Raw genomic sequence first — 13,007 nt, forward strand, 5'->3', positions numbered from 1 at the left:
TCACCGTCGACACTAGATTCAGTGTCTGGGTCTGTGTCGACCGACTGAGGTAAAGGGCGCTTTACAGCCCCTGACGGTGTCTGAGACGCCTGGGCAGGTACTAACTGGTTTGCCGGCCGTCTCATGTCGTCAACTGATTTTTGTAATGTGCTGACATTATCACGTAATTCCATAAACAAAGCCATCCATTCCGGTGTCGACTCCCTGGGGGGTGACATCACCATTATCGGCAATTGCTCTGCCTCCACGCCAACTTCGTCCTCATACATGTCGACACACACGTACCGACACACAGGGAATGCTCTTATCGAAGACAGGACCCCACTAGCCCTTTGGGGAGACAGAGGGAGAGTTTGCCAGCACACACCCAAGCGCTATAATATATATGGGAACAACCCTATATAAGTGTTGTTCCTTATAGCCGCTTAAATATATAAAAATATCGCCAAAATATGCCCCCCCTCTCTGTTTTACCCTGTTTCTGTAGTGCAGTGCAGGGGAGAGTCCTGGGAGCCTTCCTCACAGCGGAGCTGAGCAGGAAAATGGCGCTGTGTGCTGAGGAGAATAAGCCCCGCCCCCTATTCCGGCGGGCTTTTCTCCCGGAGTTTTAGACATTTGGCATGGGTTAAATACATACATATAGCCTTAATGGCTATATGTGATGTATTCTTTTGCCATAAAAGGTATTATATATTGCTGCCCAGGGCGCCCCCAGCTGCGCCCTGCACCCTCCGTGACCGTCTGGTGTGAAGTGTGTGACAACAATGGCGCACAGCTGCAGTGCTGTGCGCTACCTTCATGAAGACTGAAGAGCCTTCTGCCGCCTGTTTCCGGACCTTCAATCTTCATAATCTGTAAGGGGGGTCGGCGGCGCGGCTCCGGGACGAACCCCAGGGTGAGACCTGTGTTCCGACTCCCTCTGGAGCTAATGGTGTCCAGTAGCCTAAGAATCCAATCCATCCTGCACGCAGGTGAGTTGAAATTCTCTCCCCTAAGTCCCTCGATGCAGTGAGCCTGTTGCCAGCAGGACTCACTGAAAATAAAAAACCTAAAAAACTTTTTCTAAGCAGCTCTTTAGGAGAGCCACCTAGATTGCACCCTGCTCGGACGGGCACAAAAACCTAACTGAGGCTTGGAGGAGGGTCATAGGGGGAGGAGCCAGTACACACCATGTGATCCTAAAAGCTTACTTTTTGTGCCCTGTCTCCTGCGGAGCCGCTATTCCCCATGGTCCTGACGGAGTCCCCAGCATCCACTTAGGACGTTAGAGAAAAGTGTTTCTCCCGCAGGAGAAAGCCAAGGAGCTATCATCTATAGTCAGAGACCTCCTGAAACCAAAACAGGTATCGGTGCATCACTGCACACGAGTTCTGGGAAAAATGGTGGCTTCATACGAAGCAATTCCATTCGGCAGGTTCCATGCAAGGACCTTCCAGTGGGACCTCTTGGACAAGTGGTCGGGATCGCATCTTCAGATGCATCGACTGATAACCCTGTCCCCAAGGACCAGGGTGTCTCTGCTGTGGTGGCTGCAGAGTGCTCATCTTCTAGAGGTCCGCAGATTCGGCATACAGGACTGGGTCCTGGTGACCACGGATGCCAGCCTTCGAGGCTGGGGGGCAGTCACACAGGAAAGAAATTTCCAAGGACTTTGGTCAAGTCAGGAGTCGTCCCTACACATAAATATTCTGGAACTGAGGGCCATTTACAATGCCCTAAGTCAGGCAAGGCCCCTGCTTCAAAACCAGCCGGTACTGATCCAATCAGACAACATCACGGCAGTCGCCCATGTAAACAGACAGGGCGGCACAAGAAGCAGGATGGCGATGGCAATAGCCACAAGGATTCTCCGATGGGCGGAAAATCACGTCATAGCACTGTCAGCAGTGTTCATTCCGGGAGTGGACAACTGGGAAGCAGACTTCCTCAGCAGACACGACCTACACCCGGGAGAATGGGGACTTCATCCAGAAGTCTTCCAAATGATTGTACACCGTTGGGAAAGGCCACAGGTGGACATGATGGCGTCCCGCCTCAACAAAAAACTAAAGAGATATTGCGCCAGGTCAAGGGACCCTCAGGCGATAGCTGTGGACGCTCTGGTGACACCGTGGGTGTACCAGTCTGTTTATGTGTTCCCTCCTCTGCCTCTCATACCAAAGATACTGAGAATAATAAGAAGGCGAGGAGTAAGAACGATACTCGTGGTTCCGGATTGGCCAAGAAGAGCTTGGTACCCAGAACTTCAAGAAATTATATCAGAGGACCCCTGGCCTCTACCGCTCAGACAGGATCTGCTACAGCAGGGGCCCTGTCTGTTCCAAGACTTACCGCGGCTGCGTTTGACGGCATGGCGGTTGAATTCCGGATCCTAAAGGAAAAGGGCATTCCGGAGGAAGTCATTCCTACGCTGATAAAAGCCAGGAAAGAAGTAACCGCAAACCATTATCACCGTATTTGGCGAAAATGTTGCGTGGTGTGAGGCCAGAAAGGCCCCTACAGAGGAATTTCAGCTGGGTCGTTTTCTGCACTTCCTACAGTCGGGAGTGACTATGGGCCTAAAATTGGGTTCCATTAAGGTCCAGATTTTGGCTCTGTCGATTTTCTTCCAGAAAGAACTGGCTTCAATGCCTGAAGTTCAGACATTTGTAAAGGGAGTGCTACATATTCAGCCCCCTTTTGTGCCTCCTGTGGCACCTTGGGATCTCAAAGTGGTGTTGAGTTTCCTGAAATCACATTGGTTTGAGCCACTTAAAACTGTGGATCTGAAATATCTCACGTGGAAAGTGGTCATGTTATTGGCCTTGGCTTCGGCCAGGCGTGTGTCAGAATTGGCGGCTTTGTCATGTAAAAGCCCTTATCTGATTTTCCATATGGATAGGGCAGAATTGAGGACTCGTCCCCAGTTTCTCCCAAAGGTGGTATCAGCTTTTCACTTGAACCAACCTATTGTAGTGCCTGCGGCTACTAGGGACTTGGAAGATTCCAAGTTACTGGACGTAGTCAGGGCCTTGAAAATGTATGTTTCCAGGACGGCTGGAGTCAGGAAAACTGACTCGCTTCTTATTTATTTATTACTTATTTATTAACAGTTTCTTATATAGCGCAGCATATTCCGTTGCGCTTTACAATTATATCCTGTATGCACCCAATAACCTAGGTGCTCCTGCTTCTAAGCAGACTATTGCTCGCTGGATTTGTAGCACAATTCAGCTGGCGCAATCTGCGGCTTGATTGCCGCATCCTAAATCAGTAAAAGCCCATTCCACGAGGAAAGTGGGCTCTTCTTGGGCAGCTGCCCGAGGGGTCTCGGCTTTACAACTTTGCCGAGCTGCAACTTGGTCAGGGGCAAACGCGTTTGCAAAATTCTACAAATTTGATACCCTGGCTGAGGAGGACCTTGAGTTCTCTCATTCGGTGCTGCAGAGTCATCCGCGCACTCCCGCCCGTTTGGGAGCTTTGGTATAATCCCCATGGTCCTTACGGAGTTCCCAGCATCCACTAGGACGTCAGAGAAAATAAGATTTTACTCACCGGTAAATCTATTTCTCGTAGTCCGTAGTGGATGCTGGGCGCCCATCCCAAGTGCGGATTGTCTGCAATACTTGTATATAGTTATTGCCTAACTAAAGGGTTATTGTTGAGCTATCTGTTGAGATGCTCTGTTATATTTCATACTGTTAACTGGGTATAGTATCACGAGTTATACGGTGTGATTGGTGTGGCTGGTATGAGTCTTACCCGGGATTCAAAATCCTTCCTTATTGTGTCAGCTCTTCCGGGCACAGTATCCTAACTGAGGTCTGGAGGAGGGGCATAGAGGGAGGAGCCAGTGCACACCAGATAGTACCTAATCTTTCTTTTAGAGTGCCCAGTCTCCTGCGCAGCCCGTCTATTCCCCATGGTCCTTACGGAGTTTCCAGCATCCACTACGGACTACGAGAAATAGATTTACCGGTGAGTAAAATCTTATTTTTTAAAAACATTTAATAAAAGTTATGTTAAAAAAAGAAAAAAGACCCACTTTTTTTTTTTTTGCCTTAGTCTTGAGCACTTGCAGGAACCCCGTTTATTGGGACCATGTCAAAAGCCTTACTAAAGGCTAGATAAGGATAAGGGCGACTCTTTGGTTGAAAAGTTCTCCATGTGGCCATTGTTTACTCTTCCCTCCCTAAATGGTCCTACACATTCGGCTGCCCGACGGCGGATACGGCCGACAGGCGACCCAGCGGCAGGGGGGAGTGAAGTTTGTGTCGCCATACTACAGATTGTAGTTTATAATTTTTTTTTTTTTTTCCGAATGCTGTCTTGCCAGATGCCTTTATAAAATGCCACTTAGCACTTCACCCTTTTGGTAAGAACATCCTGCACTGACTAGGCCAAAACATGTGTGTCTTCATTAGCCAGTGTAATACTGAATAAAACAGAAAAACACCTGCGCTCTGTTGTAAACAAGGGTATATCCCTCCAGTAATAATCTAAGAGTTAGAAAATATTAATAAATAAATAAATATAAAAGGACGGTAGGTTTTAGGTTGAATTAATATACAAATTTAATAGAATTTTTATCTAAAAACATATAAGTTGTCTGGTATAAAAAATCATCATCTTAATGCTTGCACGGTGTGCTTAAAAAAGGGACTTAGCAAAGCTGCTACTCACCTACAACTATATCTGTGGACCATAATTGGAGAGAATCCTAGCCTGGGGTATGATATACTTCTCCTAAGGGGACTAGTGAATGCCTTGTGACCCATACAACAGAGCGCAGGTGTTTTTCTGTTTTTTTCTGTGACTACATATATTGGGGATTACCACCCCCTACACCAGCGGCTATTGACAGCGCCCTCCATCTGTATTTCTTGTACTCGTTTGTAATACTGAATAAACCCTTTGGTTGAGACATGGCTGTGGTATAAATGGCATTAGTAAGTAGCTGTGGTCAATCTACTGGTATTGTGGCTATAAAATTAATTAAAAATGTATTTAACTATAATTAAATTTTGTGTTGCAGAAAGCAGTTTATAAATTCTATGTTGAAACTGATTAAATAGCATGAACTTCAATTACTTATGTTAATTGAAGTTAAAAAGCATGTGTTCTTGTTCATCATTGTTGCAGTAGCTCTGTGACTGCCTACCACTTCCATGCAGCTTCTATATCATAATTTTTGTTTTTGTTTCTGATTTGTTAGGTTGGTGTATGATAGGGAAACTGGAAAGCCCAAAGGATATGGCTTCTGTGAGTATCAGGATCAGGAGACAGCCCTCAGTGCCATGCGCAACCTAAATGGGAGAGAATTCAGTGGCCGAGCGCTACGCGTGGACAATGCTGCCAGCGAGAAGAACAAGGAAGAGCTCAAGAGTTTGTATTTGATAGTTTTGTTTTGGTGTTTCATGGCAATCATTGCTTAAATATTCCTCTAGCATCCATAAGGGATATTTGGGAGACTTGGTACGATGGGTATAGACGGGGTCCAAAGGAGCCGGTGCACTTAAAATTTCTTCACTGGGTGTGCTTGCTCCTCCCCTCTATGCCCCCTCCCACAGTTTAGAAAAAAGTGCCCTCAGGAGAGGATGCACATCTCTGCTGCTCCAGAGTTTTCTTCAATTTTTTTTTTTAAAAGTTATTTTTTTTCGGTATGCTGTTTGGGTAACCGCATACCTGCACCGTGGGAAGTTGGGGGCAGACTGTCACTGGCCTTGCTAGGTGCAGAGCTGCTTCCCTGCTGTAGGACCACCGTTGTGAGAGGTGGTTTGTTCAGCGGGGCAATGCGCCTTGGCTTTCGCAATCGCAGCATGCTGCACACCCCTAACATATGCCTTAAGTTGACGTCTGTGGTGTGTACAAACCGGGGGCCCCTGGTTCAAAGTGCGGCTGGACGTGGGTGCGGCATACGGGACCCTCTTGGGGGGGACCCACTAGAGCCCCCCCCCCCCCCCCCCCCCTTGTAAACTAGCTCAAGATGGCTTAAACTAACACTTGTGTGATGGTTTTTAAGCATGGTAGGAGACTTTTGCCAGTATAAAAATCACTGTAGCTCCGGCGCCATTGTGGGGGCGGAGATACCTCAGAGCGGGACCAGAGGCGTTTTGGCGCCTTCCTCTGCTTAATGCACAGCACACACAGCTCTTCCTGACTCCCAAGACATGCTGGAAAACTGGTACAGGGTGTAGCAAAGGGTGAGAGCCGCTATTGTACACAATCTGTCCCCTCTACAGGACAGTGTGTACTAGTGTTTCACTGTAATATTAGCCTCACTTGGACTGTGCAGCTTAGTGTACTGGTGTCTCTCTGTGTGTCTCCTCTCACATACAGTAAGGGCAGGCTTGATCAGTATACTTTGTTTGTATGTGTATGTATTTGTGATTACTATAAACATGAGTAAACACAAACTCTGCAGTGTATGCCACACTAGATTCTCTCCCTTATCTACTGATTCTGTTTCATGTGAACAATGCAATCAATATTCACAAATCAGTGAATGGGCTCAGGGAGAGGGTCCAGAGCCCTCCTTGCTAGGGGCTCTTAAAACTATTATGTCTGATATGTCATCACAACTGTCTGCTAATGTTCAGAAAACTCGGCTACGGCAACAAACTGTTGCAGGCTTAGCTGCTAGGGCAGATATTACACAGCCCTCCATCTCTCATGCATGTCCACAGAAGCGTGGTTTACCTGCCCTACTCTCGGATTCCGATGAGGATATACAGGAGGATGGGGAGGACTTAGATCCCGTCAGTGGGGATTCTGATTCTGCTCAGGGTATTGAACCCCTCATTCTGGCTATACGGGACGTGTTAAAGCTCCCTCTAGAGGACACTGCGTCACAGCAGTCATTTTTCTGTACACAAAACAAGCCTAATGTCACTTTTTCCCTGATTCTGCAGAGTTGGATGGCCTTTTCAAGTTAGCCTGGAAAAATCCAGACACAAAATTCTAAGTGTCAAAAAGTGTTTGCGCACTTTCCCATTTGCTTCTGAAGATAGGAAATTCTGTGAGGAAAACCCGGGGGTTGACGTATCGGTCTCTCGACTGTCCAAAAAGGCAGTGCTGCCTGTCCCGGGCTCCTTTACCATGAAGGATCCTTGGGACAGAAAGATAGAGATTACACTCAAATCTATTTACATGGCAGCGTGTATCGCAGGGGCCGGTCATAGCTGGTTGCTGGATGACCCATGCCATTCATACGTGGGCTACTCAAATTCAGGGGGTCCTCTCCGGGGATATGCCTCTGGTCACTATGGTGACTTTTCTCAAGCACATTCAGGACACTACACGCGTCCTGTGTGACTCGCTTAAGGCGATGGGGAATATTAATGCTAGGACTTCTGCCATGGCTTCTGCAGGGCTTTGTGGTTGCGTTAGTGGATAGCGGACGCAGAATCAAAGCGCAGTGGGGGCTGGCTCTTTTGGGTTCAGTTGGATACGTGGCTTTCCAAAGTCACTGCTGGGAAATCCACATTTCTTCCCTCTGGGGCCCCGCCGGCTAAGCGTTCCTACCTGCGGCCATCTGTTCAGTCCTTTCGGTCTAACAGATTTTGATCTAGGGCCAGAGGTGCCTCCAGTGCGAATAGAGGCACCAGAGTTAAGTCAAAAAGTCCTGCCACCACCAGTTTTCAGGAACAGCACCAGTTCTGCTTCCACTAAGCCCTCAGCATGACTGTGCCCACCCACCCCGAGGAGATCTCGAGGTGAGAGCTTGACTGCGTTACTTCAGCCGCATCTGGGAAGGCTCCTGCCAGGATACCTGGGTAAAGGAAATCATTTCTCAGGGCTACAAGCTGGAGTTCGACGGTGCTCCTTCCCAACGTTTTTTCAAATCAAGCTTACCAGCTTTGGAGGATATGCAAGTTACGTTGCAACAGGCCATATCCGAAAGTTGGTCCAGTCCCACGTCATTTTCCAGTACCGATACCATATCGAGGCATGGGTTATTACTCCCAACCTGTTTGTGGTACCAAAGCCGGATGGCTCGGTACTGCCCATTTTGAATCTAAAGTCCTTGAACCCTTACCTAGAGGTTTTAAAGTTCAAAATGGAATCCCTGAGGGCAGTGATTGCGGGCCTGGAAGAACAGGAGTTCATGGTTTCCTTGGATATCAAGGACGCCTACTTTCATATTCCAATTTGGCCACCTCATCAGGCTTATCTGAGGTTTGCCCTACTGGACGATCACTACCTGTTCCAGGCACTACCCTTTGGCCTGTCCACGGCTCCGAGGGTATTCACGAAGGTGATGGCGGAGATGATGCTCCAACTCCAGGTCCATGGGGTCATTGTTGTCCCTTACCCTGGAGGCTCTTCTGATAAAAGCAAGATCCAGGGAGCTTTTATTGCTCCTTATCTACAACACTATCCAGTTTCTGTCACGCCATGGGTGGATTCTCAATCTACAGAAGTCCCACCTGGAGCCGACTCAACAGCTCCTGTTCCTGGGGATGTTGCTAGATACGGTGGCCCAGAAGGTGTTCCTCCCAGAGGACATAGCGAAACAACTTCAGGAGATACGCATGCTGCTCCGACCTACTTGAGTATCCATCCATCTTTGCATCAGATTGTTGGGAAAGATGGTCACCTCATACGAGGCGATCCATTATGGGAGGTTCCATGCCTGAACATTTCAGTTGGATCTCCTGAGCAAGTGGTCCGGATCGGATGATTCGGCTGTCACCTCAGACCAGGATTTCCCTCCTGTGGTTGCTGCAGTCCTCCAACCTGCTGGAAGGCTGGAGTTTTGGGATTTAGGATTTTACCCTCCTCACGACGGATGCGAGTCTGCAAGGATGGGGTGCTGTCACTCAAGGTGCACAGTTCCAGTGCAGGTGGCCGGCCCAGGACAAGATACGTTACTACCTCTCTCGCCCATGTGTGTCGATACACTCGGTGATGCAAGTACTTGCCCTCATGGTGTAGGCCTTCGACATGGTGGGGTACGCTCAATTTCATTCCCGCCCTCTGCAGAAACTGGTTGTTGCCAAATGGGACGGCCTGCCTTACCGGATCAGGTCTCAAATTATATCCTTGTCTCCGGAGGTACGTCTGTCACTGACCTGGTGGCTACAGGATCAATGGTTGAGCAGGGGCCATCCCTTCTGGATCTCGAACTGGGTCCTTCTGACGACTGATGCTAGTCTGAGGGGTTGGGGCACAGTGTTGGGGCAACACTCTCTTCAGGGTCGGTGGACTAGGCAGGAGTCTCTCCTCCCGATAAACATTCTGGAGTTGCGGGCAGTGTTCAATGCTCTGAAACTGGCCCAGCATCTGGTACAGAACAGGCCTGTTCAAGTACAATCAGACAATGCCACCACGGTGGCATACATAAATCATCAAGGCGGCACTCGAAGCCGCATGGCAATGATGGAAGTGTTAAAGATTCTTCAATGGGCGGAACGGAATCTGCCAGCCATATAGGCAGTATTCATTCTGGGGGGTCCTCAACTGGGAAGCAGACTTCCTCAGTCGTAAGGACATACACGCCGGAGAGCGGAGCCTCCATCCAGAAGTATTTCAACTCCTAGTGAACAAGTAGGGCCTTCTAGACGTAGACCTGATGGCGTCTCGACACAATCACAAGGTTCCGAGCAAGGACAAGGGATACTCAAGCAGCGTTCGTGGACGCACTAGCAATTCCATGGAACTTTCGGCTGCCGTATGTGTTCCCTCCGGTGTCACTCCTGCCCAGGGTAATACGGAAGTTCAAGCAGGAAGGAGGAATCCTGCTTCTCATAGCTCCAGCGTGGCCCAGACGGCACTGGTTCTAAGACCTGCAAGGTCTCTACTAGAGTGCCCCCTTCTACTACTTCCACAACGACCAGACCACCTCGTTCAGAGCCCTTGTGTTTACCAGGATTTGGCCCGACTGGCTTTGACGGCGTGGCTCTTGAAGCTTCCGTACTGAGGGCCAAGGGATTCTCTAAGGCGGTCGTTCAAACTATGTTGAAGGCCCGTAAGCCGGCTTCTGCTCTGATTTATCATAGGCTCTGGAATTCTTACTTTGCTAATAACCATGATATTTACAAGTTTAGTACGGCCAAACTTTTGGCCTTCCTGCAACAGGGCCTGGATTTAGGCCTTTGTCTGGCCTTCCTCAAGGTTCACATTTCTGCCTTGTCTGTATGGTTTCAGAGAGAGATTGCTACCCTGCCTGATGTTCATACATTCACTCAGGGTGTTTTACGGATTCAACCTCCTTATGTACCACCTGTGCCCCCATGGGATTTGTTGGTGGTTCTGGTGGCCTTGCAAGAGTCTCTGTTTGAACCTCTTGCTTCTGCGGACCTTAAGTGGCTTTACCTTAAGGTCTTGTTTTGCTGGCTATTGCCTCTGCTAGAAGGGTCTCGGACTTTGGTGCCTTATCCTGTAAGTCCCCCTATCTGATTTTTCATCGTGACCTGGCAGTTCTCAGAACGCGCCCAGGTTATTTACCTAAGGTGGTGTCTTCCTTCCACCTTAACCAGGAGATTGTGGTTCCGGCCTTTAGTACTCCTGACTTGTCCTCCAAAGAGCGGTCTTTTGATGTGGTACGAGCTCTCTGTATCTGTGTGAAGAGGACAGCCTCCATTAGGAAGTCTGATTCTCTCTTTGTACTGTTTGGTTTTCACAAACGTGGCTGGCCTGCTAACAAGCAGACCCTGGCCAGATGGATTAGAATGGTGATTGCACATGCTTATGTACAGGCTGGCCTTCCAGCTCCTGCTACCATCAAAGCCCATTCTACTTTTTCTGTTTGACCTTCTTGGGCAGCCCGCCGTGGTGCGACCCTTGAACGATTGTGCAAGGCGGCTACATGGTCCTCCGTGAACACGTTCATAATGTTCTATGCCTTCAATACTTCCGCCTCCCTGGATGCTTCCTTTGGACGCCGGATTCTTGTGCCCGCTACAGTGCATCCCCTCCTATAAGGAACTGCTTTAGGACATCCCCGATGTTGTTCCCTGTGGAACCCAGTGTACCCCACTGCAGAAAAGGAGATTTATGGTAAGAACTTACCTTTTGTTAAAACTCTTTCTGCGAGGTACACTGGATTCTACAGGGTGCCCACCCTGACGCACTTAGCTTCTTTGGGTTGGTACGGCATTAGCCCCTGATACTTTCTCCTGTCGTGAGAATGTGGTGTTTTTTGGCTACTAACTGTCGTCGTCTCTCTTACCTGCTACTTCATTGAACTGGTTAACAAAACTGAGCTCCTGTGTACGGAGGCAGGGTTATATAGGAGGCGGCGCTATGCATCTTGGGAAAAGTCAAATCTTTTAGCCTGTTAGTGCCTCGGATCAAGATCCAACTCTACACCCCTGATGTTATTCCCTGTGGAATCCAGTGTACCTCGCAGAAAGATTTAGCAAAGGTAAGTTCTTACCATAAATCTCCTTTTTGTGCTGCCTACGGCACCGTGGGATTTGAAGGTGGTGTTGGAATTTCTGCAGTCCTCCTGTTTTGAGCCTCTGATGACTGTAGAAGACAAGTACCTCACGTGGAAGATGGTGATATTACTTGCCCTGGCTTCTCCTAGACTTTTCTCAGAATTGGGAGCCTTATCGTGTAAGAGCCCATAATTGGTCTTTTACGAGGATAGAGCGGAGCTCAGGACTAGGCAGCAGTTCCTGCCAAAGGTTGTCTCTGCGTTTCTCCTGAATTAACCTATTGTGGTCCCGTCCAGTTCTGACTCTTCTGCTCCTCTGGAGACATTGGATGCTGTGTGAGCCTTGAAGATCTATGTCAAGCGAACTGCTCGGATCAGAAAGACTGATTCCATGTTCGTGCTCTGTGATGCGCAGAAAAAGGGTTGTCCTGCTTCAAAGCAGTCCATTGCACTTTGGCTTAGCCTTACTAACTAACAGGCCTATGTGTCGGCAGCCTTACCTGTTCCTAAGTCTCTGAAGGCCCACGCTACAAGATCAGTGGGCTCTTCCTGTGCAGCTGCCTGCGGACACTCTGCCTTGCAACTGTGCCGAGCTGCTGTCTGGTAAGGGAAGAAAACTTTAGTAAAGTTCTACAAATTTAATACCCTAGCCAAAGAAGAATCCCAGTTTGGGCAGGCGGTGCTGTAGAAGTCTCCGCACATTCCCGTCCGTTCTGGAAGCTTTGGGATGTCCCCATTGTCCCACGTCTCCCCAATATCCCTTATGGATGCTAGAGAAAATAGGATTTTAATTACCTACCGGTAAATCCTTTTCTCGTAATCCCGTTAGGATATTGGGCGCCCGCCTCTGTGCGTTGAGTTTTCTGCAGGTTCTCTGTTATGTAGTTACCTGTTCAGCTGTTGCTGTTATTACCAGCTGCTGCTGTTTGTTATATGTTCGTGGTGTGCTGGTATTTAAACTCACCACTCTTTGTTATCATGTTCCTTCTCTCATATATCTCCTTTCTCTTTCGGACACTGTGTTACCTATAACTGCCAGTGGGAGGGGGCATAGAGGGGAAGAGTCAGCACACCAAGTGAAGAAATTTTAATGTGCACTGGCTCCTTTGGACCCCGTCTATACCCATCGTACTAAGTCTACCCAGTATCCCTTATGGACTATGAGAAAAGGATTTACCGGTAGGTAATGAAAATCCTATTAGTTTTTTCTTGGGAATTATTTCTAAGGAGGATAATTTACTGTCTTGCTGTTTTAAAATTGTATGCGTTTTAGATCACATTGGTGATTCTAACTGGAATAATTTTAAAGTTTCTTTAATGCCACATTTTAGTATACTTATGGCTTAAGATTCTTGAACATATCAAAGGATAGGCAGCATTCCCCTAAGGATAACCATTACTTAATTCTTTCCATGAAGAGGCTAGTTGAGGAATGAGGATTCCCACACAAACTTGAATTAGCGCAACAGTGTTATATAAAATAAATACATTTTATTTTATATATCTGTTAACAAACGTGTCAGCAAGTCGTGACAAAGATGAACAATGACAATCAATTACTATGGGGAGTTCAAGAAAATGAAGCCGGACACATGTCTAAATTGATTAATTGGCAAACAGATTAATTTATGGGATTATGGGGCAG

The 13,007-nt window shown here is 48.0% G+C and overlaps 1 protein-coding gene across 2 annotated transcripts in view; it reads left to right on the plus strand.

The window, feature by feature from the left end:
• CSTF2 (cleavage stimulation factor subunit 2) overlaps positions 1–13,007 on the plus strand; it is a 265,759-nt gene that overhangs the window by 12,111 nt on the left and 240,641 nt on the right. For both annotated transcript variants that reach the window (XM_063936957.1, XM_063936958.1), the window contains exon 3: positions 5,195–5,364. In XM_063936957.1, coding sequence (XP_063793027.1) covers positions 5,195–5,364 — 170 coding nt within the window. The remainder of the gene's footprint in view (positions 1–5,194; positions 5,365–13,007) is intronic.

This window comes from Pseudophryne corroboree, chromosome 8 (assembly GCF_028390025.1).
Source record: "Pseudophryne corroboree isolate aPseCor3 chromosome 8, aPseCor3.hap2, whole genome shotgun sequence".
Taxonomy (NCBI): domain Eukaryota; kingdom Metazoa; phylum Chordata; class Amphibia; order Anura; family Myobatrachidae; genus Pseudophryne; species Pseudophryne corroboree.